The sequence below is a fragment of the Bos indicus x Bos taurus genome, chromosome 3 (assembly GCF_003369695.1).
Source record: "Bos indicus x Bos taurus breed Angus x Brahman F1 hybrid chromosome 3, Bos_hybrid_MaternalHap_v2.0, whole genome shotgun sequence".
Taxonomy (NCBI): Eukaryota; Metazoa; Chordata; class Mammalia; order Artiodactyla; family Bovidae; genus Bos; species Bos indicus x Bos taurus.
Genome location: NC_040078.1, coordinates 33533173 through 33557459, shown reverse-complemented (window position 1 = coordinate 33557459; position 24287 = coordinate 33533173). Strand labels below are relative to the sequence as shown.

The following is a 24287-nucleotide window of genomic DNA, read 5'->3' as shown; positions in this document are numbered from 1 at the left end:
CCATAGCTTTGACTATACGGACCTTTGTTGGCAAAGTAACGTCAGCATGGTTTTTCCAGTAGCCATGTATGGATGTGAGAGTTTGACCGTAAAGAAAGCTGAACACCAAAGACATCAGTATTCTCTGCTTTGATTCTTGACATAAAAACACAAATCTTGATTCTCTTGATTCCCTCTTCCTTACTTTTTCCTCCTAATTCAGTAATCGCCTTGTTCGCGTTTAGCTGCACATTTAAGCCTGACTCTTACACTACCACCAGCTGCTGCCCTAGCCGGAGGGTACATGAGACAGGGGGAACCTTTAGCAGAGGTAAATAATGGACAGTTTACTAATGCTGGCTTCAAAATGCCTGTAACCAGGCTGCCAGCATTATGGAGAGAAGATTTTCATCTGTAATCGGTTACATTTCCAGTAATAGGTTACTTTTCCAGTTGTTTGCTGAAAACAGCTTAATGAATTCTCCGTGGGAACCTTTTCAGATTTAGTCAGATTGTGAGGAGAAGCTTGATTCAAGTTCTCAAACTTGAATTGTTTCTCAATTCAGAATCTCAAGTTCTGTTTTTCAGCTGAGGTTGAGGTTTATTTTACATTTCAAAGAAAGGGTTTATCAGTTTAAACAGGAATTCAGGAAGGTCTAAAACACTTAATAGAGTGTTTTCCTACACTTTAGAAACACTCATGAATTTATCTATAAATAATTTTAATTGTAAGCTGTTTGCCATTTATTAAAGCCAGTTGTTCCAAGTATCCTTTCCACAGTTATATTGTTCTGCTTTATTTCATTTAAGAAAGGTTTAAACCTAGAGTTTACCAAGTTATTATTTTCTCCTTCCTTCAAATTAGTTGGAATTTATTATGGTGTGTGTTTTTAAATTTTTATTAGGATATTCTAGTATTTTACTGGATATAGCAGGCTCTGGTGTTATTCCATTGCCTTTGTAAAGGATAGGTGTATGACTGGACTCTGGCTATTGGCACCTCCATGCCCATCACCATTTAAGGCATCTCTTCATAATCTTTTCAAGTAACAAAACCATTGCTAACTTCAGGATAAGATATGCTACAAGAGAATATTCTGAAATAAAAAACAAGAAGAAGCCCTAAGAGATTATGCCTGCTTTTTGATAGAGTTGTGAACAAGGGGGTAAAGAGTTTAATGTGTCAAGGTTATAAGAGGAAAGAAAACTTTATGGAATATGAGAAAGAAGACCTGTAAAATTAAACAAATGCTGAACAAAGTTGGATCTTAAGCTTTCTCTCTCTGCTCCCCTTCTCCCCCCTCCCCCCACCAATTCTGCTGAAACTTTTGAGAAGAGATAGTAATTGGCATTTTGGGAGGAGTCAAAGAAGAGCTTCTGCCATCCTCATTTCTGGTGGAAGAATTGCTGATTTAGTAGGAGCCACATAATAACATTAGGGCTTCCTTGATAGCTCAGTTGGTAAAGAATCGGCCTGCAATGCAGGAGACCCTGGTTCGATTCCTGAGTCGGGAAGATCCACTGGAGAAGGGAGAGGCTACCCACTCCAATATTCTTGGGCTTCCCATGTGGCTCAGCTGGTAAAGAATCCACCAGCAGTGTGGGAGACCCGGGTTCAATCCTTCAGTTGGGAAGATCCCCTGGAGAAGGGAAAGGCTACCCACTCCAGTATTCTGGCCTGGAGAATTCCATGGACTGTAGTCCATGGGGTCGCAGAGTTGGACACTACTGAGCCACTTTCACTTTCACATGGTAACATTAACTTTAAGGGAGACATTGTATGGCCTTTAAAAATGAAACATTTCATAGAATCCTTGTTTTAAGTTTCAACTTTTCATCTTCCTCTTACAGCAAATTCAGTTTGCTGATGACATGCAGGAGTTCACCAAATTCCCCACCAAGACTGGCCGACGATCTTTGTCTCGCTCTATCTCTCAGTCCTCCACTGACAGCTACAGTTCAGGTAGGTGTGAACTCCTTGTTCTCTCTGATCTCTCGTCCCTGTTCCAGAGCCTTGAGCTAGTGCTCTACCCAGTTCTCTTCACGTATCTAGGATCTGAAAATGCCTCATGTCAGGACTGCCCATCTTTGTGCTAAAAGCTGATAACTAGCGGGTGGCAATGGGAATGTTCCCAGCCAGGCTTGTAGCTGGAGAAGCTTTTGTCGTCTTGAGACTTTCCTCCCCTGATGATTTCTGATTGTGGTTTGTGGCCAGTGCGTGGTTGATAGTACTGGGCCAGTTCCCATTCCCACGTTTACTGCCCACATCGAGAAGGGAGAGAATCATTTTGGCTGACAGAACTGGCCTTGAAAAAGAGGTATACTTTGGAAGCATAATTTCTGATTTCTTTGTTTAAGATATACCCTGCCACCTATTTTTTTTCTTGCCTTTTAACTGCATGAATCATCACAAAAAATTGGTATTTCACTCTTTTTAGTTACTAGGCTACCCTTGATGTTGAAGTATCCTCCCCTGTTAATCTCTGGAGTGGGAAAGAGTCCAATTTACATGGCTCCAGCTGTTTCTTTTTAGTTTTCCTCTCCTATCTTAACCTTATATAATCTTTTTTATATAAAAAAAAGTAATCTTTTTTTTTTTTTTGCTTTGAATTGTGCTGTTCTCAACTTTAGAGGAGAGTATCAGAAAATTACCATGGAAAAGGATATACAATCTTAGTTTGAGTACTGGAGGAAATGGGGCATATAATCCAACCCCCTCAATGTTCAACTTGAGGAAACATTGTTAAAAGATTAAAAGGCTTGCTTGCCCAAGGTCATAGATTGCTGTAAATGTCAGCAAAGGAATTTGTACCAAAAGCCGTTTCTTCTCTTTTGCCAGAGTCTTGTTTGCATTGTATTATTAACTTAAGGACTGGGCTTGAGGTACAAGGACTTTTAAAAAATAAACAAACAGTTTTTGGAAACTTCTCCTCTGCCCTGTGCCACTACGCTGTGTCCCCCCCATGGACAGGATACGCAGACAAGTACGAATGGCAGTGTATGCACATGGTCTAGTTCGAAGAGAAGGGAACGTGCACACTCACTGTGGGCCTGTGTGCAAGGAAAGTTCCAGATATAACGGCTGTCATAAATGAAAAAGTGTCCTGGAGTGAGATAGATACAAAAAGTGATAGGTGACAAGCAGGCTAGTTATAGCTAAGAAAGAAAAAATTTTGAAAGATTGAGTTATAAGAGAAAATTGAGATGAGTGACAAAAGCTTTAAGGAAGTTTTAAAGATCTTGATGGCCATGTTTTATGGGGACCTAGTAGAGCATTTTAAAAAGCTTAGTGAGAGAGTTAGATTGTGCTAGTGGGTAGATAACCTTTAGTACTATTTGTGCTGGCTGGACAGAGGAGGATGTGTATGTAGCACTCTGAGAGACCTGGTATACTGGGTCTGTGATGAGGAAAATGGAAAAGGAGTGATTTGAAAGGTAAAGAGTGACTGTTCTATGTCCTCCTGCATGTCTATCTGAAAGGACTTCTTTAGTGTTTTGTGAGGCTGCTTATATAAAGTTGAATGTCTTGAGTGGTCTCAGGGCTGGCAATAGAACCGGAGCTGCTTATCTTTTGTGTCATTTCTCTGTTCCTCGGTGCAACCTAGTGTAAAATCTCTAAAAGATTTTATAATAAAAGATTATCTTATTGTTTGTATCCTTTTGCATTAATGGGTCTCAGAGTTTGGTCCTCTAAACAGCGATATCAGCAGCACCTGTTTGAAATGTTAATTCCTGGGTGCCACCTGAGACCTACCGAATGGGAATTTCTGGCAGTGGGACCTAGCCTTCTGTGTTTCAGTGCACCTTCCATGTGATTCTGGTATATGCTTTAGATATTTTGAGAACTGGTGATCTATGGAAATAGCATTCCTTATATGCCCTAAATTACTCTTCCATTTTCGCCATGTCTGGTTCCAGTCCCAGTTGGGACCAAGCACCTCATGAGCTGGTGCATATTTTGGGATCAGTAGCTCCTTATCACAGGCATTGATGGCAGAATTATCAGGATGGGTAAAAGAGCCACAACACTGAAGGATCTACAGGAGTTTCATTCATACCATTTCTTAGACCTGAAGTAGAATGGAGAGTGATGTAAAAGGTAGAACAGAGAGTGATGTTAAAGGTGGCTCCAATTAAGAGCATTTGCTTAACTTAAATGAGAGTCCTTTGGGGACTGCACCCTGTGGAGTTGGGGCCATTGAGGTTTTTCTTTCCTCATTTCTTTCTTTCCTGGCTTTAGCTGCATCCTACACAGATAGCTCTGATGATGAGGTTTCCCCCCGAGAAAAGCAGCAAACCAACTCCAAGGGCAGCAGCAATTTCTGTGTGAAGAACATCAAGCAGGCAGAATTTGGACGCCGGGAGATTGAGATTGCAGAGCAAGGTAAAGAAAGGGAGTGGGTTGGGGACCAGAAGCAACCCACTTGCTGGTCATCAGGATGCACAAACAATTTAAGGCTTGAAAGCTAACGAAAGTCTCCTGGGAAACTCCAATATCCTGGACATAAACAGCTCTCTCTGTATGGAGCTGTTTATGTAACAGCTCTCTCTGTATGGAGCTTGAGCCTCAGGATTCTTGTTCTTGTTCTCTCTGCTGCTTCCTGTTCTCAGCGTGTGGTAATTACACAGAGTAGTTTCTCTTTTCCTCCCCCATGACACCATATTCAGAGATCTGCTTGCAGAGTCAGCAAGTCCTGGATCAGTACCTAGTGGTTAGTTCTGCGGGATCCTTCCATCGCTGCCAATCTCAGAGACCCAGATTTCTCAGAAGTAGCAAATGTTGGGAGGGTTTTCAGCTAAGGATGTGGTGACCTAGGGTCTCTTTTGATCTTTGATCCTGAGCACCCTCTGCTGGATCAAGAGTAAAAATAATTTGACCATCAGTTAAATCTTGGTTTCTCTACCCAGCCCCACTCAAAATAATGTCTCTTTACTTTTGTTGCTTTCACACTGGAAACATGTTCTATACTGGGCGGGAGTACAGAACTCAGAAAAACTGACAGAATAGGATTAGACAGCATAGAAAAACAGAAGCAAGTGGCGTCTGCTGATGCAAAGTCTTTCTTCCAGGTCTGATGATTTTACTCTGTAGGAATCCATTAGCCAGTGACATAACTATTCCTTCTTCTCCCAAAGGAAGGATGACACTCACCTTCCACTTTTGAGAATTTGACTACATATAAGCCCTCTACAGGCTTCCCTGGTGCCTCAGATGGTGAAGAATCTGCCTGCAATGCAGTATACCTGGGTTTGATCCCTGGGTTGGGAAGATCCCCTGGGGAAGGGAATGGCTATCCACTCTAGTATTCTTGCCTGTGAAATCCCATGGACAGAAGAGTATAATGGGCTACAGTCCATGGGGTCACAAAGAGTCAGACACAACTGAGTGACTAACACTTTCACTTTTCACTTTCAAGCCCTCTACATATAAGGCTGAAACAGTAGAGGAAGAGAGAAATTCCAGGTGGTTAGACGACAACTCCCTGCCTCCTCTTGTTCTGCAGTTGAAGCTGCTGGACATCAAATAAATATGCTTAGAGGGAATTCCCTGGTGGTTCAGTGGTTAGGACTCTGTGCTCTTACTGACAAGGGCCCAGGTTCAGTCCCTGATTGGGAACTAAAGTTCCACAAACTGTGTGGCAAGGCCAAAAAAAAAAAAAATAGTTTTTCTCCCTTACCTCACCACATCTCTGCCCTAGATGTTGCTGGGGCAGAAATTAATGATCTCACTAGTGCAGACCTAGCTCAAATCCTCTGTTCTTTCACAGACATGTCTGCTCTGATTTCACTCAGGAAACGTGCTCAGGGGGAGAAGCCCTTGGCTGGTGCTAAAATAGTGGGCTGTACACACATCACAGCCCAGACAGCGGTGAGTTTGATGGGAGAAAATGATGGACTTCTGGTGGTGGGTTGAGGAGGGGCGTGGTGATTTTTTTTGTTTGCTTTTCCTTCCCTACCTAACCTCCAAATGCTGACTACCAACTGAACCTTCCAGTTACACTATAACGGGGTTTTCTACTTTGATTGTATAGCTTACTTTTAACAAACCTGCCTTAGGGAGATCTAGAGTTGCAAAATATGATAGCTATAAATATGTTATTCAGATTACCTATTTTGGGTAAAGGTAGATTCCAGTTTATTAAGTAGGGGATTACACCCTTTTGTTACTTCCCAGTGTTGCACCTGTTGCCACTGAGTTCCTAGGTGGTATTCTCTTAATCAGCACTCCTGTCTGGGCCTCATCTTTCTCACTGTGTCTCTTTACACATCTATGTAGGTGTTGATTGAGACACTCTGTGCCCTGGGGGCACAGTGCCGTTGGTCTGCCTGCAACATCTACTCCACTCAGAATGAGGTGGCTGCAGCACTGGCTGAGGCCGGTAAGTTCAGCTGTTTTTCACTGACTTTACCTCAAAGTAAATATCCAAACATAATTTTTACATACCAGTATTATCTTTACTGTCATGTATGTCTAGGAGCTATAAAATGTAGAGGATAATAAAAAATGTCAAAAGGAAGGAAATGGACAGTGAAGATCCAGATCCATAATGGAACATTATATAGTCATTTAAAATGATCTTTGTACCCATTCACTTTTTTAAAAAGTGATCTTTGTAAAGAATCTAATATGTGGAGAAATGCCTAATTCTAATATTAAATGAATAAAAACTTTAAACTATGTGAGCTATATGAGTATGAGCTCAGCTGGTCTCCTTTCACAAAAGTTTCATCACTTTTGAGAGGACACAAGAAGTACCTTGTGTTCATTAGATCTGATAGTTCATTAGATAATTTGGTGTTCAGTATTGAACTGAAAATATATGAACTAGTTATGCGTTCAGTTAAACAGAAAACAATTTTTATTGTTAAAATGTTCAAAGGAAAATCACTCTGAAGGTTTTTAAGGTTCTTCCACTTTCCTGTGATCCTCAGAAAGCAACTGTATCTCACTTTTGTTTTTCTTCTCTACTCTTTTCAGATATCTATTGCAGAAAATTTTAGAGGTTCCCAAAAAAACCTAAAATCCTGCTACACAGAGATAATATATTATCTCCTTTTTTTATTATCATATATTATGATATATGATCGGAGAAGGCAATGGCCCCCCACTCCAGTACTCTTGCCTGGAAAATCCCATGGATGGAGGAGCCTGGTGGGCTGCAGTCCATGGGGTTGCTAAGAGTCGGACATGACTGAGCGACTTCACTTTCTCTTTAAACTTTCATGCATTGGAGAAGGAAATGGCAACCCACTCCAGTGTTCTTGCCTGGAGAATCCCAGGGACAGGGGAGCCTGGTGGGCTGCCGTCTATGGGGTCGCACAGAGTTGGACACGACTGAAGTGACTTACCATAGCATAGCATAGCATGATATATGATAAATATATTTCTCATTTTTTCTGTTCACTTTTTACAGAGATGAAATAAGTCTCAGTATATGTCCAATTTTATAACCTAAATATAACATCTTCAGAAGTAGTTTCCATGTCTCTCAAAAATTTGACAGTATCATTTATAATAGTCATGTGACCATGTGATTTTTTACTTCACTATTTTCCTAATGTTGAACATTTAGGTTGTTTCATGATATTTGCTAACATAAACAATGTAATGAACAACTTCGTTTTGATTCCCGCTTCATTTTATCTCCTTAGAAGAAAGTTCCATATAAAAAATGACCAAAGAGGGGCTTCCCTGATGGCTCAGTGGTAAAGATTCCACCTGCCAATACAGGAGACATGGGTTTGATCCCTGATCCAGGAAGATCCCACATGCCACAGAGCAGCTAAGCCCGTGCGCCACAACTATTGAGCCTGTGCTCTAGAGCTTGGGAGCCACAACTACTGAGCCCATGTGCTAAACTACTGAAGCCTGTATGCTCTAGAATCCATACTCCAAAACAGGAGAAGCCACCACAATGAGAAGCCCACATGCCTGCAAGTAGAGAGTAGTCCCTGCTCGCCGCTACTGGAGAAAAGCCCATGCAGCAACGGAGACCCAGCACGGCCAAAAATAAATAAATAAAATCATTTAAAAGAAAAATTTGGCCAAAGAGAATAACATTTAAGGTTCTAAAATACTTTTAAAAATAAAAATCCCTTAAATTCTTAACTGATTTCTGGACTAAATGCTCTTTTAACTTTTTGCCCTTCCTAAGTTGTTTCCTTTCCAGAGTAATTTCCATAGCCTTTTTCTCTTCAGATCTCAGAGATGTTGGTGTAGGACACTGCCCAAAGGAGGAATCAGCTGATTTGTTTTCATCTCTACAGGAGTTGCAGTGTTTGCTTGGAAGGGCGAGTCAGAAGATGACTTCTGGTGGTGTATTGACCGCTGTGTGAACATGGATGGGTGGCAAGCCAATATGGTAATAATGCATATTCATCCTATACTTTTGACAATGGATTTCTTTCCTTTTTTCCCTCAAAGCATGGTTCCCTAAATATGTTTTGGATGTTTGGTCTTACGCACTTACTTTGTTGCCAAAGTGTTTAGCTTGATAGCTTTTCAAAATGGGTCTCAGTGCTGAATGGAAAGGCGGGGGAAGGGTAAAACCAACTGAACACATGTGGCTCAAACACAGCAGAATGAAATAGAAGAACGTGATATGGTATCTCTTTGGAGTAGAATTATGGTTTCTTTCCTTCCTGCCCCAGCTCCTTTTGTGTTCCAAGGGGCTGTATTTCAGGGCTCTAGACTAAAAATGAGTCTGTGATTAGCCTACACTACTCTTCACTGTAGCCTAGAACAAACTTAGGAATCCTTTTAACCATTTACACCAACAAATTTGACTGTGTTTCCATTATCTAAACCTGCTCTAAGGAGCTCTGAGGAGTGCTCTTCCAAAACATATAGGGCTCTCTTACTAGTGCAGAAAGTGGGTTCAAAGTTCCCCCCAGCTCTAGCAGCCTGAATGCCCATAGAAGTCTTCTGGCTGTTCTATAGATCCTGGATGATGGGGGAGACTTAACCCACTGGGTTTATAAGAAGTATCCAAACGTGTTTAAGAAGATCCGAGGCATTGTGGAAGAGAGCGTGACTGGTGTTCACAGGTAACAGACTCTGGAGTAGCTGCCCCTTGTGTCCTTGCCTCAGCAGATTCTTCTGGTCTCTTTTAGGCTTTAGGGCTGTGTTTCCGACTTGTAACTTAAATGGGAGTATTTTCATTAGATAAAACGTTTGAGTTTTTACCTTTAAAAAATCAAGGAGACCCTAAAGAAGTTATTTCAGATTCTAGTTCAGACATTTTCTCACCCATTTATTCCACTGTGATTCTCAATCAGTGCTGGGAGGTAGGGAGCGAGTATATCTTGAAAACCTGTATTTGATTTTAGATTATACTTTTATATTTAAAATAAAAAAATCTATTGTAAAACTATATGTTATACATATTATAAAAAATAAACCTGGGCAAAATATGATTTGCTTGTTGTAATACCTAAAAAAATACCTGAGAGAGTATTTCTCATTTGGGGGCACCTTGCATATGCTTAAACACACACACACACGGAACCATATCAGAATCATTGATAATCTTATTCAGAAGTAGGCGTGGGTTTTGTTTTTTTTTTTTAAAGATAGAGAAAATGCTTGGTCTAAGGAACTGTATCCCCTTTTATGGAAGAGAAGTAAATTTCTTAAATTGAAAGATTGTTTTTTTCCTTCCAAAAAAAGGAGTGGGTGTTGGGGAAGAGAAAATGAAAAGACATGAGGAGGGATAACAAGGAAATACCTTGTTTACTGATATTCTTGGGCAATAAATAAGACTGGGGAGGGCAGCACAGAGCTTGAAGAGAATTAGGCAGACTTTGCCAGTTACTGTGTTTTACCAGCTAACTTTGTTTTTGTTTTTGTGGCTTTCTTCCCCCTTTAGGCTGTATCAGCTCTCCAAAGCTGGGAAGCTCTGTGTTCCGGCCATGAACGTCAATGATTCTGTTACCAAACAGAAGTTTGATAACTTATACTGCTGCCGAGAATCCATTTTGGATGGGTAGGTTGAAACGTATAATTATTCAGATTTGTAGGAGATAAATTTGGGTTGGGTTATAATGTTAGTCTGATATCATTCCATTTTTGCCCCCTGGTCTTCCAGTGGCTTTAAAAGTTTGTTAGAGGGGTTCTATCTCATACTGAGTCCAACCTGCTTCTAGTTGAAGTTTTCATGGGGCGTTGCCCCACACTTACTTTCAGAGGGACTGTGTTTCAGCTAATAATGTTTGAGTTGAGCCCTTGTCTATTTCCACAGCCTGAAGAGGACCACAGATGTAATGTTTGGTGGGAAACAAGTGGTAGTGTGTGGCTATGGTGAGGTAAGTAGCTGGGCCTCAGTGTCTGCCTTTTCACAGGCTTGTTACAAATGTTGAGTGAAGGAGATTTGTGTTGTCAGTGTAGAGTACTGATAGAGTTTAAAATATGCTTTTAGACAAAGTATCTCAAAATTGTAGTAAAAGTCCTTTATTCACACTTACAAATACAGACATAGGGAATGAATTAAGTGACGATTAATCAAGTTTTCCTAGAATAAGAATCTGAAGGTAACCTTCAGACCAAGCTGCTCTTCCTTGGTCCATTTCCCTGATGGTGATACTTTCATTTCCTTTATCTCTTTTACTGTCCCAGTCTCCAGCCTTTGCTATGAAATGTCTGCTAAATCACTTCTCTGATCACAATATAATCAGGATCAGTTTCTCCTCTGCTTGGATTGGAGCATCTTTGCAAGGATTTGCTAGATGATTGATGGGTTTAGGGAGGTTAATTCCCATCTCCCAGAGAGCCTATCTGCCCAAATGTGTGTGTGCTGTGCTCAGTTACTCAGTAGTCGTGTCCAACCCGTTGGACTATAGCCCACCAGGCTCCTGTGTCCGTGGGATATTCAGGCATGAGTACAGGAGTGGATAGCCATTCCCTTCTCCAGCAAGAGTACTAAAATGCGTTGCCATTTCTTACTCCAGGGGAATCTCACAAACCAGGGATCGAACCTGCATCTCCTGCATTGCAGGTGGATCCTTGACCGCTGAGCCGTCAGGGAAACCCATCCTAAATACCCACGCCTTAGTGTACCTGACTTCTGTTTTACGTCTGCAGGTGGGAAAGGGCTGCTGTGCTGCTCTCAAGGCCCTTGGAGCAATTGTCTATATCACGGAAATTGACCCCATCTGTGCTCTGCAGGCCTGGTAAGAACAGAGTGGTAATACCATTAGATTGGCTCCAGGTACTTTGTATTTCCAAGAGTTTGTGATTGATTATATTAACTAGTCCTTGGGAAAATTCCTCAAAGGAGGAGACAGCTATGATTGCTCTGTTCTCTGCATTGTAATCATAGGGCATTCATAGAGCTTCTTGGTATTTTCCCTTCCTGGATGGAATCTTGGGCAGTCTGAAGGGGCCAGTGTGTATCTCTTAGCACAGCTTATCACTTATCATTCCAGTGAGGTAGCCCTAGATCTAACTTCAGAAACAAATTTGCCTCATTTTGTGACCAGCTTCTGTCCTACTCTTACTCATAGTATTCCTTCCTTTTCTTCCAGCATGGATGGGTTCAGGGTGGTAAAGCTAAATGAAGTCATCCGGCAAGTTGATGTTGTAATAACTTGCACAGGTGAGTGTCAGAGCTTTGTGTTAGTCACTCAGTCATGTCTGACTCTTTGTGACCCCATGACTGTAACCTGCTAGGCTCTTCTGTCCATGGAATTCTCTAGGCAAGAATACTGGAGTGGATAGCCATTCCCCTCTCCAGGGGATCTTCCCGACCCAGAGATGGAACCCAGGTCTCCTGCACTGCAGGGAATTTTTTTCCTGTCTGAGCCATCAGGGAAGCCCAGCAGTGCTTTGGTATACATGAAAGAGTATTAACTGAGGTTAAATCTTGAATGTGATCTAGTTGACTTTCATATAAAGTAGGTAAGACCTGTGTCCTACATAAAAGTCTGAGAACTAGAGTAAGCAGTCAGAACCTTAACATATTTTCCAGAACAAAGAGCCTTTTTCCTTGATGTCTTTATGTACTGCTTGATCTTAAAATGAAATAACTGAACCTAAAGAGCTGTTATGCAACACACACTTCTTTGCTTGCAGTGTATACATGCTCTTCAGTGCCAGGAGTTCTTTCCCATGTTTTAACTGAAAGTCAGTCAGTACCTTTCCCCCACAGGATTTCTTTCCTCAGCTACTCTATTTTACTTTTAGGAAATAAGAATGTAGTGACACGGGAGCATTTGGATCGCATGAAAAACAGTTGTATCGTATGCAATATGGGCCACTCAAACACAGAAATTGATGTGGTAAGGTTTCTCTTACCTGTTACTAGACCTTTTTTCCTTTTTCCATTATAGCCAGTCAACTGTGCTCTCTTCCTTTCAGACCAGCCTCCGCACTCCTGAGCTGACATGGGAGCGAGTACGTTCTCAGGTGGATCATGTCATCTGGCCGGATGGCAAACGTGTCGTCCTTCTGGCAGAGGTGCACATACTGTAGGGTTCGGGCAGCACAGCAGTGTGCTTAGCACCCTTGGGGGAGGGGCGGCAGGGTAAACATATTTGGCCTGTTGTTCCCTGAGCTCTATCTTTGGATAGAAGTATATTTCTCAAATATAGTCTGGTTCCCAAAATAGAATCACTCCCTGACCACAACTGATTCATTAGTGTGTCAGATTCAGATGGACTTACAGAAAATAAGATAAAACCTAGAGTCCTGATTTGGAACTGTACTTCTACCAGCTGAGTTGAGAGGGGTATAAAGTCCTTTCTTGCATTTGCGTGGCTTTCGTGATGTGACAGGGATCACACAACTCACCCCAGGGCTCTGTTTCAACATTTCAGGGTCGTCTGCTCAATCTGAGCTGCTCCACGGTCCCTACCTTTGTTCTGTCCATCACAGCTACAACACAGGTACGTGACAGAACATCAGCCTGGCCTGCACTGAGATGCCTGGATCTGGGCCTAGACCGAGTTCCAGTGCGAGCTTGGCCTCCTGGGTTCTTAGCAACCTGTTTTCTTCAAGTTACAAGTTGTCAAGTATAGAAAATAATCGTTAGGTAGAGTCAGTATTTGTGTTCCTTTGCATTAACTATTTTCATTAGGAATACAGTGTTCCAGCGTAGTTGTATGTAGTCTGTTCTTTTATTAGGAACTAAGCAAAAACACAAATAAATCCTCTTATGATGTGTGCTGGTGTTTATTACAATCGAAGTCCTGGATGCTGCTGCTGTGGTAGTTCACTAAGTACTTACCCCAAGACCCTGTTAAACCTACTTTTATTTTAATGTCCCTAAGAAGTGTTTTTGTGTTTTCTGACCCACTTTTGCCTTAGGCTTTGGCACTGATAGAACTCTATAATGCGCCTGAGGGACGATACAAACAAGATGTATACTTGCTCCCTAAGAAAATGGGTGAGTGGAAAGAGAAACCTGTGTTGACCCCTAGATGTTGGGTGGTTTGGTAAAATGAGTATCATGAAAAGCATTGGATTTAGAGTCAGGATTATAATCCCTGTGCTGGCACTTAATGGTTTTCGGACCTCAGGACAAGTTCTAATCTCCATGAGCCTCAGTTTCTTTATCGGTAAGGTGAGAATATGTACATTGCAAAATTGTAGCAAGAAATACAGCTAATGAGTAAAGGTGCTTTAGCACAGTGGTTTAGGGTAGATGCTCTTATATCCCAAGTAGTTTTTGAAGTTCAGTAAACTTAACTACCACTGATTACAGCCCGGGACCAAAATGGAAGAAACAGAAACCAAATACAGGTTTTATTGTCCATCCTCTGTGAAACATGTAAGCAGTCTCCTGTCATTCCAGCGGTCAGCTGTGCTGTATTTACATGACACAATGCATCATCTTTAGATGCTTACCTTTCCAGATATGATGCCAATCTCCCCTCTCATTCGTCAGCCCAAACCCCTGTCCTCTTAAAGCTAAAAACCACCTTATTCTTGTCCCCTCCAGCAGCTTACTTCTGATTGCTATTTGGTTTTTAATTAATATTCATAAAGGTAAAAGCCCAGGAAGCTTATCTATGGAAAACTAATATAGTTGTGCCAGCTGCCTTAGAAATCTGTGATCCAAAGATTTGAAGCCATTATGGATCTTACCCTAAGTAAATGTTGATGACTAATTCTTTTGAGCTCACCAGGATCCACCTTGACTCTGAATTTGACTATAATTCAGCTAAGGAAATTGCTGCAGGAAGGTGAGGGTAGTCCATGGTATGTTGGCCATTGAGGTGAACCCAGAAGCTTTGCCAGAGAAGAATGGGGCGGTACAAGTTGCCGTACCACCCTAGCAAATGGCTTTCTTAATACATTCTGGTTGTACTGAAAGATACCTTAAAGACAACTTTGAGTGTTTTTTTTAATTAGGCGAATATTTCAAGTTAGATTCTTCCAGTGTTATTCCAAGCCTTGTCCTCTCTCTCAGAAAGCTTCAGATGAAGTAATAGGAGGTTATGCCCTGAGAGGCATATTTTATATGGAGTCTGCTCCCTGCTGCTTTGTTCTTCTTAGATGAGTATGTTGCCAGCTTGCACCTGCCATCATTTGATGCCCACCTGACAGAGCTGACAGATGACCAAGCAAAATATCTGGGACTCAACAAAAATGGGCCATTCAAACCCAATTATTACAGGTAACTTGGGGGAAAGTAAATGAAAAGATGTTGTCCCTGATATTATGCCAAGCAGACTTTTCTAAATAGTAGTATAGCTGATTTTGAAATATACAAGAACTCTGTCCCACACTAAAAAGTAAACAGAAAAAGTATTTATCTAGTAGTAAATGTAAAGAAGTCAGCATTTTCTAAAATTTTGGAGCTTGAGCCTTCCCCTCAGAGATTCTGATAGAGTTAGTCTAGAATGGGGCCCAGGCTTATTTTGTAAAACTTCTTCAGATTATTCTAACATATTGTCACATTGAAAATCACTGACTTATTAGGGAGCAGGAGAGAAAGCTAGAGATGGCATTGTTGGAAATCCTGTGGAAGTACAGTGAGAAATGATCCGTGGGGAATGACTGCAGGAATCCCTGGCCTGTGCGAGGGAAGACCCTGGAGAGTGTTCTCTGTTTTTGATTCTTCTCTTGGAACTCTCATGTGGAAGACACAAGTGCTAACCAGTCACTCTTTCTTTACAGATACTAATGGACCATATTACCAAGGACCAGAACACATGAACCACACAATTCTAAAAGAAATATTTTTTAAAATAACTTTTATTTTCTTCTTAATCCTTTCCTTTTGATTTTTTTTTCCTATAATTTCTTTCTTGTTTTTTTTTTTTCATCTCATTATCCAAGTTCTACAGACCACGCAGGAACTTGCTTCATGGCTCTTTAGATGAAACTGAGATTAAAGATTTCTCACCCTAGTCACTAAAGAAGGATTTTACTCTCCCAGCCCAGAAAGGTGATCCTTTCTTTTGCATTTCTGGGGACTTAATAGTCTTAATTGGGTACCTTATTAACAGGAGACGCTAAGGTACCGTCTGTGTGGAACAATCTGCAATGTCTAAATTGCCTTAAAAGAGCCCATTTCTCAGCTGCTGGAATCAGTGCTCTTTCACTTCTTCAGAGGAGCAGGGATGGTACCTACCAGGCAGGTAGGTTAGATGTAGGTGGTGCATGTTAATTTCCCCTAGATGTTCCAAGCCCTGTTTCCTGTGTAAAGGTGGTATGTTTGGTTCAGAGATGTGTACTAGTGAGTGTTGCTTGTTAAGATCCAGTAGGCCCACTTGGATTTAGTACAGCCCTTCCTCCGCTTCCCACCAGACCTCTCATTTTCCAGGTTTTTAACCAGACTATTCTGTTCAGTTGAATTTTGTCCCCTAGCATTTATTTCTGTTTCTGTTTTAGGGTTTTTTGTTTGTTTTTTAAGTAAGAAAAACGTTTAGTCTTAATATTGAGGAGCTGCTTGAGTGATTAGTTATTATCAGTTTATCTTTTGAACCTTTGGAGCTAAAAGTGCAGAGTTGAGTCTAGAGAAATGCTGATTTCAAACTCTGATAATCCCAGTTTCTAGCCCATAGTTCATAGCATCAATGAACTGAGGCCATAATAGCGGATTTTATCAGCTCTGCCCATCAGCTTGTGCTGGAAGCAAATTTCTTGAGTCATTAGTCAGTATATAGCACTGAACTCTCTTTAAGAGCAAATTTCTGATCAGCTGTGCTTCTGCAATTTAAAATATTTAAAGGGAGATAGGTGTGGATGGGAGGAGGAAGGCTAAATTGGGCCAGGGCGAAGGAAATCGGCTCTGTTTAACTTGTCTGGGACATTAGGCCCCATATAACTTTAGTTTTACAGAAGTAGTACCACTTTTGATTTACACGTGACACAGAAAATGTATGAACTGAGACCTCAAAGGGCAGTTTGTGCATAGAGTAATCGGTATGTCCTGGCTCACACTCTGTAAGAATCCCCAGAAAGGCTCTTAGAAATCAGAAAGATGATGTATTCCCCTGCCATGAACCCTGCTTACCAGCATTTCTGCATGGTCAGATGAGCTTTATGCTCATGAGCTTTAAGTGCATAATTATCCAGGATTCTAAATCCTCAACTTGTTGTAGCTTGTGATCCTTCAAAGTTGGGTCAGGCATTAGTGCTAGATACTAGAAATTTTCATTTCCCTGTTGCTATTGATCAGAGAGACAGGCATTAATTAAAAACAGAAATATAAGAAAGGAAAGCTTCCACCCTGTGACTTCCTATCAGGGGACAGTGATCTTGCCAAAAATTTTTTCCCTTTCTTTTTTCTCCCTACCCTTCCCACTCCTTGCCAATGCAACCATGCTTTCTTCTTTGTAGATGCTAAGAGTTTAAGCCCTTTTCCCAGGGCATTTAACCAGCCAATCAGAACAGCACATCCTTTAGGGGAGATAACCTGGCCAACAGTGGTATCCATCATGTCAGCTCTGCTAGAGGGATGGGGCTCAGGTCCTGCTGCCCTCTGGCCTGCCCCCTGCTCCCATATCTATTACTGTGTCCATAGGAATACTCGGTAAGGGCTCCGTCTCTGTCAAGCCATGTAACAAAGGACACTGTGGGAAAATGTCTGGCATCAGAGGGAGCATGTGGAGAGGAACTTAGGAGGAACAAGTTTATTTTGTATTGAATGATTTTTAATGAATGCAATATTAATCCTTGCAGATGAGCAATAATCATTAAAGTCAATTAAAATGATAAGACCTTATTGGAATCCTGTGTCATTCTTGGTTGAACAACACCTTCATTTAGAATCTGTTTTCCAAGATGAGAGAAGTCATGGGTCAGTTAGCAATATCTAAGAGATTTTTTAGGACCTAGTATGTAGAGGAAGAGGCTAGATGCAGAGTTCCTCAGTAATATCTTAAATTTGTGTCTGCTCTGTGCCCAGCATTGGGCCTGCACACTTTCACTTTAACTTCGTTCCTGCACCTTGCTGCCTAAAATTCAGGCCTCCTCAGATACACAGTCCCCTTCATAAGACCCTGTACCTAATTCTTAAAAAATGCCTCCAAAGTTACATAAGCTTTAGCCCATCCCCACCCCACACCATACCTGTATCCATCTCTGAAGTAGTCTCCATATTTTCTGATTTAACAGTGTATCTGTTAATATTGTTCAAAAGTAATACCCTTTCTATTTTATTAAACTGATCCCAGTGTTGATTTTGCAGTGCAGATTGGTAAAATGAGTGTTTTTAGTTCTGCAAGGTTTTATCCATGCAAATAAATCCAAATATAAGATAAACTTCATGTTGCCTAGAGTTAAACTTTTAAAAAAAACTGTTTCCTGAATCTGATAACTTTATAAAAAGTTTATTATGATGGGAAAATATTTGAAAATTAAGTGTTTGAATATAAAGAATTTAAATGAACTGTTGACTGTGCAGTTTTATAAAATTAATTCTTCAACGTGTCTTTTATTGCTTTCTATGCGCTAGGATCTGTTTTAAATATTCGGGATACAAGTGAAACGAGGAGCTCTTCCTTTACCCACAGTTCAGCATTAGGTAGGGCTGCTATCCAAATGGGTTCCCAGCCTGGGATATGTGGGTGAGAGCTGGGATGTGGCCTAGTGCTGGGAGTCTCCCTGCACTTGGGGTGGGGAGGACAGCCATGCAGGAAAGGGATGGCAATGTTGGAGTGTGTAGGAACAGGGAACTTGATTAAACCAGAAGAAATGCTAAGGCTATTGGAAGCCAGCTATCTGATTTTTAGAGGAGTTGTTAGAAAGGGAAAAGACTAGAACAAACTCTAGTGTTGAGTTTGAATAGGAGCTACAGGGTTTTGGTGTGAACTCATGAATTTCAGCATAAAGAAATAGGGGAATGGGTGTTTGTACAAACATTCCCTGGCTCTGTCTACTAAGTGAGCCTTGGAGCAGCAGTTCCCCTCTTCCTCCAGTGCACTGCATGCTCTAGCATCCAGATTCAAGCATTACATTCTCCACTTAAAGGAGTGAGGACTCTGGAGAAATGGCTGATTCTATGGCTGTGCAGAAGTACATGAAGAGCAGGAAAGCAAGGAAGTACTCAAAAAATGATTGCATGTCGAAAGGACACAGAAACCGATATTTAAGGGCAAATCTGGAAAAATCTGAGCACCCAAGTAATGGTTTATAAAGCACTGAATAGAAGAAGAAACTATATACTGATATAAATGAATCAGTTTAATAATAAAGAATGAGATATATAAGTAATTTCAGAGCACTTCTCCATAAAATACTTCTTAACACATTATTGACCAGAGACATATTAATATGCCTTTTGTTACCTGAATGTTATTGACCAGAGACGACATCAATACGTTTTACAATTAACATTACCATGCGAAGTTGTTAGAGCTTGAAATTGATCAAGGGTTCATTATACAACTTAACAATTGTCATTATCATTCACATTTTGCTTCATTAGGTTTTTGTTCGAACCTTGTGTATATTATTAACACAAAATTATTACTGTAAAATTTTCAAAAGTGAGACATCATGAACTTTTGAGTGAAGAATTTTTCAGTGAATTTTATGCAGTTTCTTTCTCTGATTGTCCGAGCAGTTTACATACTAGTGTCTTAGAAGATGGTAGTTCTTCAGAATCTAGTTCTGATTCAGACAGTCCTGGCGGGATTCAAATTTCAGTGTCTGTAAATGAAGTTTTGAACACAAACCACACTCATTAGTTTATGTAATGTCTATAGACTACTTCATTCACAATGGCAGAGTTGAGGAGGCACAACCAAATGGCCCACTAAGTCTGAAATAGTCTTCGATGTAAAAACTTTGCTGACCCTAGGCATAAAGGTTATGTTAGGGATAAAGGGATAAAGGGAAAGATGTGTCTGAAGGCATTTACTGCTGCTGCTAAGTCGCTTCAGTCATGTCCAACTCTATGACCCTGTGGACTGTAGCCCACCAGCTCCTCTGTGCGTGAGATTTTCCAGGCAAGAATACTGGAGAGGATTGCCATGCCCTCCTCCAGGGGCTCTTCCTGACCCAGGGGTTCAACTTGGATCTCATGTCTCCTGCATTGGCAAGCAAGTGTTTTTTTACCACTAGCACCACCTGGGAAGCCCCCTGAAGGCGTTTGACTTGCGTTCTATTAGGTAAGAAGAGGAAGTCTCTGTGACAGCAGAAAATGAGAATGAAAGCATCAGAAAATAGCATTAAAACATCTTCTTTACCATATGTAAAGTTAGATAGCCAGTGGAAATTTGCTGTATGATGCTGGGAGCTCAAATCTAGTGCTCTATGACAACCTAGAGGGGTAGGATGGTGTGGGAGGTGGGAAGGAGGTTCAAGAAGGAGGGGATATACATATACCTATAGACGATTTATGTAAATAGATGTATGGCAGAAATCAACACCATACTGTAAAGCAATTCTCCAATTAAAAAAGAATACACACCTTTAAATACACATGACATTCTAAAAATAAGAAAATATCAAAGAGTATTCTAGTCTAAGTGCATGCATGGTAAGTTGCTTCAGTCGTGTCTGATTCTTTGTGACCCTATGGGTGTAGCCCACCACGCTTCTCTGTCAATAGGATTCTCCAGGCAAGAACACTGGAGTAGGTTGCTATTTCCTTCTCCCGGGAATCTCGGACCCAGGGATTGAACCCCTGTCTCCTGCATTGGCAGGCTGATTCTTCACCACTGAGGGACCATAGATTAACTACTTTTTTCTTCCCTGGTAGTTCAGACGGTAAAGAATCTGGGATCAGGAAGTCTCAGCAAACCAATAAAGCAATTTTAAAATATTTTAAGGGATTTCACTGGCTGTCCAATGGTTAAGACTGAACTGCCAATGCAGGGGAGCACGGGTTTGATCCCTGGTCGGGGAACTAAGATCCCACATAACCACATGGCCGAAAGATAAATAATTTTAAAATTATTAAAAATTTTATGACTCCAATATAGAGTGTGTAATCAATTTGTGTGTGTGTTGGAGAAGACTCTTGAGAGTCCCTTGGACTGCAAGGAGATCCAACCAGTCCATTCTGAAGGAGATCAGCCCTGGGATTTCTTTGGAAGGAATGATGCTAAAGCTGAAACTCCAGTACTTTGGCCACCTCATGTGAAGAGTTGACTCATTGGAAAAGACTCTGATGCTGGGAGGGATTGGGGGCAGGAGGAGAAGGGGACGCCAGAGGATGAGATGGCTGGATGGCATCACTGACTCGATGGACGTGAGTCTGAGTGAACTCCGGGAGTTGGTGATGGACAGGGAGGCCTGGCATGCTACGATTCATGGGGTCGCAAAGAGTCGGACACGACTGAGCAACTGAACTGAACTGAACTGAACTGAATCAATTTTAAGTTGTAATCAATTTTTTGTATATATGTAGTATTGGAAGTTACACAATTGGAACTTTTAATAATGGTATTTTGTTTATTTTTTTTAGTGTTTTTGTTTGTTCTCCACTGCAACCACCAGATGGCAAGTTTTCTCACATTGTCTGGTTGTCGCATAGCATCTCTGGCCAGCAAAGGATAATAGGTTCACAATTCCTTTTATGAAACTCCTGTGTTTTAAAATTGAGAATATTTCAGATTTTTAGGAAATATACAAATATATAATTTATTATGTTATACCTCTTAAGGGGATGTGGAGCAGCATTCCATAGACAAGTTCAGTTCAGTTGCTCAGTCGTGTCTGACTCTCTGCAGCCCCATGGACTGCAGCACAAGAGGCTTCCCTGTCCATCACCAACTCCCAGAGCTTACTCAAACTCATGTCCATTAGGTCGGTGATGCCATCCAACCAACTCATCCTCTGTCGTCCCCTTCTCCTGCCTTCAATCTTTCCCAGCATCAGGGTCTCCCCTCCCCAAATGAAGCCTCCAGAAAAGACCACAGCCTTGGCCAATAGCTGGACTATAACTTCAGGAGAGACCTTGACAAAGACTCTCCACTTGACCAAACTCTAGTCAGGGTCCTCTGGCCTTTCTTCTTGACTAGGCCTTGACCTTGGCCCCATCTTGCGTAGCTTGGTTGTAACAAGGATCCTGCTAGGTCACTTTAGCAAGAATGCCTTCACCCTTGCTATCTGATCATATTCCCCATCCCCTACCCATACTATCTGATCACCCTTGCCTGTCTTCAGCAAGAATTCCCCTACCCTTGATGTCTCCTCTGAGTAACTTTTCACCCACTGACCCCTTCATTGCACTTGTTGGCTACAAATTTCCAGCTGTCTTTGGACAGCTCAACTTGGAGTTGAGCCCCACCTCTCTTGCCTATTCCAGTAGCATTGACACCTATCACAATTGCCCTGAATAAAGTCTTTACATTTTAACAAATGTCAAGAATAATTTTTTTTAACAACCGTGAGCTGGAGACACCCGGCTAAGCCATCCCCAGACTCTTGACCCATAGAACTATGAGATAATAAATGGGTTTGTTGTTGTTTGGTGTGTTTTTGTTGGCTGCGTCAGGTCTTAGTTGCAGTGCATAGGCTTAGTAGTCGCAGCTTGTGGGCTTAGTTGCCCCTTGGCATATAGGATCTCAGTTCCCTGACCAGAGATTATTGAACCCGCATCCCCTGAATTGGAAGGCAGACTAAAACCACTGGACCACCAGGAAAGTTGTTTGTCATGGCAGTCTAAACACAGGTTGGAAAAGAATTTCCAGACACAAGGCAGAATGAGAGGAGAATAGAGTTTATTAGAGTGGGTGATGCTGTTACAGCAATGGGCCAGCTAAAATGAGAGCTGATGTTTATCGTGGGCTAGTAGCCAATTTTCATAGCCTCAAGAGAAAATTCCTACTGGAAGGGTAGCATTAGATGATTCGTTAGGGTGCTATATAGGGGGAGTACTGGAGTGGGTGTTTTTGACTAATGGGTCAAGAAGCTGGCTGGCAAAGATGAGGGGGCTTTTGGCATCACTGATTCAATGGACGTGAGTCTGAGTGAACTCCGGGAGTTGGTGATGGACAGGGAGACCTGGCGTGCTGCGATTCATGGGGTCGCAAAGAGTCGGGCAGGACTGAGCGACTGAACTGAACTGAACAAAGGGGATTAGTCAGTTTCAGAGGTGACCTTGGTTCTGGGCTCCACGTCTATGTCTTTGGCACAAAGCCTCACACCTGTGGCCTTGGGATAGGACTCCACAGTGTTGTTTTAATCCTCTGTTAGAGTAATTTGCTACACAGAACTAGAAACTAATGTGTGGTGTATCCTGGATACTGTGATGCACTGCTCAAAATCCCCCTCCAGGACTGCCGCTCTTATTCTACTGCCAGGAAAGCTGGCTGCTAGTAGTTCACAGATGTATGAATGTGAAGCACCTTGCCCAGTATCTGACACCCTATAGACACACTGCTGCTGCTGCTGCTAAGTTGCTTCAGTCGTGTCCGACCCTGTGCGACCCCATAGATGGCAGTCCACCAGGCTCCTCTGTCCCTGGGATTCTCCAGGCAAGAATACTGGAGTGGGTTGCCATTTCCTTCTGCAATGCGTGCATGCATGCTAAATCGCTTCAGTCATGTCCGACTCTGTGCCATCCCACAGACAGCAGCCCAGCAGGCTCCTCTGGCCACGGATTCTCCAGGCAAAAATACTGGAGTGGGTTGCCATTTCCTTCTCCAATTTAATCATTAAGTCATGTCTAACTCTTTGGAACCGCATGGACCATAGCCCACCAGGCCCCTCTGTCTATGGGATTTCCCAGGCAAGAATACTGGAGTGGGTTGCCATTTACTTCTCCAATTTAATCATTAAGTCATGTCTAACTCTTTGGAACCCCATGGACCATAGCCCACCAGGCCCCTCTGTCTATGGGATTTCCCAGGCAAGAGTACTAGAGTGGGGTGCCGTTTCCTTCTCCTCTATAGACACACAGTATGTGCCAGTTTCCTTCTACAGAGCCCAGCTGGAACAACTACTGTTTTTACAGTACCTACAATGCTATAATAGCTCACACTTGAAATTTCATTTCCTCTGGTTTCTTGAACCATGACCGCTTCTGGTAAAGGAAGGGCCTTCTCATCATAGGCATCACCTCTTGGTAATAAAAATAATTCTCTTTTGAAAACAATGATTTATTATTTTTAAAAAAGGTTTCCCATAAATTAGCTCATTTGATCCATAGCCTCAGAGAGAGGTGGTATTATCCTCATTTTGTAGGTGCGGAAAGAAGATTGGAAATTCATCAAGGCACTTCTGCAACTTCTACCCTCTACTGACTGAATTGTCCTTCTCTGAAAGTGTCTTAGCCAGTGAGGGAGGGGGAGTTTATCAGCTCTGCTTCAGCTTCTTCACACTGGCGATTCCTTTTCCTACCAAATGCTACAGTTCAAGGAGTTTTTCCCAGGGTGGAGTGAGTACTCTCTGGAACTCAAAAGTGGTACTAATTTAAGTAGCTCTCCAATTTAGAATTCTTGTGTTAGTCACAGCTTGGAGATCCTGCTTTCATTCAGGAAATGTTTCCACACAACCTGGGACAATTCTTATTTTTTTTAAAAAAAGGCATGTTACTTCTCAGTATTGAGTTTAAGCAAGCAAGAAAAACTGAAACAACCCATATATTTATCAACAGGTGATTGGATAAACAATGGAATTCTATTTATGTACTATTGATATCAGGCAACAAGATGAATGAATTTCAAAATAATTATGTTGAGTGAAAGAATCCAGACAAAAAAGAATGCATATGGTATGATTCTGTTATTGTAAAACTGTAGAAAATGCAAACTAATCGGTAGCATCAGAAAACTTAACAGTGGTTAACTGGGAATGGGAGAGGGACACAGGAATGAATAGGAGAGGATTACCAAGAAAATTTCTGGGGGTGATGGAAACTTTTTTTACACTTTGGCTGCACTGGGTCTTTGTTGCTGTGCTGTCTTTC

At 41.6% G+C, this 24287-nt stretch overlaps 1 protein-coding gene across 2 annotated transcripts in view; it reads left to right on the top strand.

The window, feature by feature from the left end:
• Window positions 1-17150, top strand: part of AHCYL1 (adenosylhomocysteinase like 1) — a 41067-nt gene extending 23917 nt beyond the window's left edge. Inside the window, exons 2-17 of one of the 2 annotated variants that reach the window (XM_027536247.1) lie at window positions 1831-1942; window positions 4220-4363; window positions 5748-5848; window positions 6257-6359; window positions 8248-8342; window positions 8921-9027; window positions 9849-9965; window positions 10221-10284; window positions 11060-11148; window positions 11503-11573; window positions 12161-12255; window positions 12335-12433; window positions 12793-12861; window positions 13283-13361; window positions 14474-14594; window positions 15098-17150. In XM_027536247.1, coding sequence (XP_027392048.1) covers window positions 1831-1942; window positions 4220-4363; window positions 5748-5848; window positions 6257-6359; window positions 8248-8342; window positions 8921-9027; window positions 9849-9965; window positions 10221-10284; window positions 11060-11148; window positions 11503-11573; window positions 12161-12255; window positions 12335-12433; window positions 12793-12861; window positions 13283-13361; window positions 14474-14594; window positions 15098-15104 — 1473 coding nt within the window. In that variant the 3' untranslated portion in view covers window positions 15105-17150. Of the gene's footprint in view, window positions 1-1830; window positions 1943-4219; window positions 4364-5747; window positions 5849-6256; window positions 6360-8247; window positions 8343-8920; window positions 9028-9848; window positions 9966-10220; window positions 10285-11059; window positions 11149-11502; window positions 11574-12160; window positions 12256-12334; window positions 12434-12792; window positions 12862-13282; window positions 13362-14473; window positions 14599-15097 lie in introns of those variants that run through there. The other variant, XM_027536249.1, reaches the window with a different exon arrangement.
• Window positions 17151-24287: the final 7137 nt, after the last annotated feature.